This window comes from Microtus ochrogaster, chromosome 18, assembly GCF_000317375.1.
Source record: "Microtus ochrogaster isolate Prairie Vole_2 chromosome 18, MicOch1.0, whole genome shotgun sequence".
Classification (NCBI taxonomy): domain Eukaryota; kingdom Metazoa; phylum Chordata; class Mammalia; order Rodentia; family Cricetidae; genus Microtus; species Microtus ochrogaster.
Window position 1 is genome coordinate 40,017,117 of NC_022020.1, and position 4,109 is coordinate 40,021,225.

General features: G+C 48.7%; 1 protein-coding gene across 2 annotated transcripts in view; it reads left to right on the top strand.

Moving 5' to 3' along the window:
* Nucleotides 1-3,102: 3,102 nt before the first annotated feature.
* Nucleotides 3,103-4,109, top strand: part of Snx24 (sorting nexin 24) — a 152,765-nt gene continuing 151,758 nt past the window's right edge. The window contains exon 1 of one of the 2 annotated variants that reach the window (XM_026783394.1): nt 3,103-3,992. In XM_026783394.1, the coding sequence (XP_026639195.1) occupies nt 3,933-3,992 (60 nt within the window). In that variant the 5' untranslated portion in view covers nt 3,103-3,932. The remainder of the gene's footprint in view (nt 3,993-4,109) is intronic. The other variant, XM_026783395.1, reaches the window with a different exon arrangement.

The following is a 4,109-nucleotide window of genomic DNA, read 5'->3' on the forward strand; positions in this document are numbered from 1 at the left end:
GAACTCACAGAGATCCGCCTGCCTCTGCCTCCCGAGTGCTGGGATTAAAGGCGTCACATAAATAATTTGATGATGTTTTGGAAGAACAAGAATGAGATACAACCCAGTGTAGTATTGAACAAAATTATAAGGACCCAACTAGAAATTTAGGGATGGACACTAAAAGAACAACACAAAGCAAATAAAACAAAGAAAAATAAAGTTTTGTGGAAAAAGACAAGATTGACCAAACCTTTACCAAATAATCAAAAGAAAGCGAAGGCTTGAATTAACAAAATTAGAAAAAGGGGGAGGAGGCATTAACCCCAGAGGGTCACTAGGAAGTGCTTTGAAAACTGATACTCTGAAAACATGGGAAATCTAGAAATGAGTACGTTTATAGACACATATGACCTACCAAAACTCAAGCAAGAGGATCCATGTTAAATACATCCATAACCTGCAGTGTGATAGAAGCAATCATAGTTTCCTGACAAAGAATCCTAGGGCGCCTCTAAAAAAACAGCCAACACTAATACTCCTCAAGCTATCCCACGGGTTGGAAAGGGAAGGAAGAGAAGAAACTAAGACAAACCGTCTAACTCATTCCACGTGTGAAAGACCTCTGGACCACAAACTAGAGAGGCCAGACACGGCTGGCCAAGCCTGGGTAGCTAAGAATGACCTTGAACGCAGGATTCCTACCCAGGCTAACCTTGGCCACCACCTCACCCAAAACAAACAAACAAACAAATAAACACATACCCTGTCATTATCATGAGACCCAAACCAACACCATCCTAAGACCCAAACCAGGTGAGAAAAGAAGAAAAACTGAAGACCGCTATCCCTGATGGACACAGACACAAAAATTCTTTATAAAATACCTGTAAACTGAATTCACCACAATACATTTTTAAAAAAAGGTAGGCACTACAATGATGCTGGTTTAATCTGGGAGAAGAGAATGCTTTAACATATGCAAATCAGACACAAATCATTAGTTTTTTTTTTTTTTTTTTTTTTCCGAGACAGGGTTTCTCTGTAGCTTTGGAGCCTGTCCTGGAACTCCCTTAGTAGACCAGGCTGGCCTTGAACTCACAGAGATCCACCTGCCTCTGCCTCCCAAGTGCTGGGATTAAAGGCGTGCGCCACCACCGCCCGGCTCATTAGGTCATTCCAATGGACACAGAAAAGGCCTTTGGCGTCCCTTCGTGATGAAAGCCCAGAATAACAATGGTCAGACATACCTCAACACAGTAAAGGCTACGCATCATAAACCTATGGTCAACTTTATACTTAATGGCGAAAACCTGAATGCATTTCCTCAAAGATCAGGAAGGAGACAAGGGTGCCCACTTTCCATTCTTCTTCAATAAAGAGCCTGAGTTTTAGCTACAGAATTAAGGCAAAAGGAAAAAGTGGGTGGGAGGGGGAAGAAGGGAGGAGATTGAATATCCCTCTTGGTAAATGGAAGTATTCTATGTATGTGTGTTGGGGGGGGTACAAATCTACAACCCCTGTCACACAACAAGAGGCCAAGGCAAGAGGATTTTGAGTTTGTGGTAGCCTGGGCTATATAGTGAGGTTGTGTTTTAAGAAACAAATAGCCCGATTACACAAACAAACAGAAAGCAAAGATATCCAAACACAACAATCCAGAAACACTACTGATTTTCTAACTTTGTAAGTTCCACTGCAGATAGCGGCACACAACACTTCCTCCCTGGGACGTGACATGAAGTTTATACACAGGGCCTGATCTCTTCCACTCGTTTTGTGTAAGTACTTAGATTCTAGAAAAATATGCACCAGATATAGTACCACAGAGAAGTGTCTTGGCTCCGTTTCTATTGCCCTGTTAAAACACTGATCAAAAGCAATTTGGAGAGGAAATGGTTTCTTTGAGCTTACAGTTGTAATCCATCAAGAAGGGACGTCACGGCAGGAACCTGGCGGCAGGAACTGAAGCAGACCAGGACCACGGAAGACAGCTGCCTGCTGCTTGCTCTCCCACGGCTTGTCTGTTTGCTTCCTTAGACCACCAAGGACTTCCCACCCAGAGGTGGCACTGCCCACAGTGCTATCAATTAGCAATCAAAAGTGCCCCACAGACTTCTCCCCTGGTAATCTGACAGAGTACCTCTTCTTCGATTCTAGCTTGTGTCAAACAAGAGCTAGTTCCAGGACAGGTTCCAAAAGCTACAGAGAAACTCTGTCTCGAAAAACCAAAACCAAATAAACAAAAACAAAAAAAAAAAAATAACGAGAACAGGAAGAATAATGCATTTATTTATTTGCTGTGTGGGAGAGGTGGGGGTGAGTGGGTGTTGGAGGTCAGAGGGCAATTGGTGGCACTTGGTTCACTCTTGCCAGCATGTAGGTTCCAGGGATTGAATCTAGGAGTTCATCAGGCAAGCACCTAGACCCACTGAGCCAGCTCATTGGCTCTAATACAATTTAAAACAAAACAAAACAAAAAAAATCACGGTCTCACTGTGTAGCCCTGGCTGTCCTGGACCTTACAGATATCTGCTTACTTCTGCCTCCCTAGTTCTGGAATTAAAGGCCAGGTCCATCACAACTCACGATAACACATTTTCTTTTAAGGCAATTGTACTCTTGAATAGAAATTAAAATTTACCCAGAAAAAGGGTGAGAAATCACACAATACAATGTGACACTTGCCAGGGGCTAAAACAATCTACAAACTAGTCTCTGCACCAGCAGGGACCACAGGACTGTTGGATTCAGGAAGTGCAGGTGGCTACAGGTAAGAGGTCACATCCTGGGGCTGTAGGTGCTGAGTCGGGGAGAATGCCTCTTCAGATGTGGCTGTGAGGACCTCTAAGTCCACAGCTGGCAAGAACCCAGACCGTCACTGTGGGGCGGTGGTGGCACATGGGTGGCAGAGGCAGGCAGAGCTCTGTGAGTTCCAGGACAGCCAGAAGTGTTACACAGAGAAACCCCGTCTCAAAACAAAACAAAACAAAACCCAAAAAAAAAAAACAAAACAAAGAAGAGGAGGAAGAAACAAGAGCACTTTCTCTATGATTTAGGGTTCATCTCCCTCCGTAGAATTTATGTTGAAATGCCCCTGTCCTCAAGGGCAAAGTGAGTGGAAGCAACTGTTTACTTACTGTAAACTCAAGAAGCCGCTGGCTGGTCAGTGTTGCGCTTGACATCAGATGAGATGTGGGTTACATCACAGCTGTGTGTCCCACAGTTTCTTCCAAATGCTATTCTGCACTAACATAAGAAAGAAACTCAGTTTCCTTGAGTAACTTCATAATCCACTTTCCTGAACTATCCAGGAGGCAGCTAAGTGAGGCTGAGGGACAGGCACTGTCTGGCCACCACACTTTTAAGCAATCACTTCTATCTTGTCCACTTACAGTTCCTTAGAAGCAGTGAATGTCTTGAAACTAGAGCGGGCACTAGTCACTTTGAGACTATGCGTTCGCATCCCCAGGCTCGGAAGGCTGGGTTAGCTGAATGGGGTGCAGCCGCAGCAGTCCCAGTGAAAGTTGGCACTTTTGCCTAGGTCAGCACGAAAGCCGAAGCCAGGCCAAGCCGGGCAGAATCTCGAACGCCATCATTTTCCGTCCTCCACTGGCTCCCACTCTCGGGTGGCGCCCCGCAGATCCGGAGCCCGCAGGGCAGGAGAGACCCGGGTGGCGGCGCCCCGCGTGGCCGCGCACACCCGCCGGTGCAGACTCCGGCCCGCAAGCCCCGCCTCCCGGGCCCAGCTGATCCGCGCCGCCCTGCAGGCCCCACACTTCGGCCCCGCCGAGCCTCACGCCGCCCGCGCCCGCTGCCCCCGCGCCGCGGATCCCGGTCCCGACCGTGCACCTTGGGCTGCGCGCACGCGCGCGCGCGCCGGGAGGGCAGCGGGAGGCGGGGCGGCCTGCACGGTGCTGCGGAGCCGAGAGTGGCGCGGCCTCGCCGCGGCCATGGAGGTCTACATCCCGTCCTTTCGCCACGAGGACAGCGATCTGGAGCGCGGCTACACGGTAGGCCGTCCCTGCGGATTCCCCCACCCCCGATATGCCCCCACTCCACCCCGCCAAAGCGGTCGTCATGGAGACGGGAGCCCCTCCCCAGCGCGCGCCCCCCGGGCTCCATCCCCC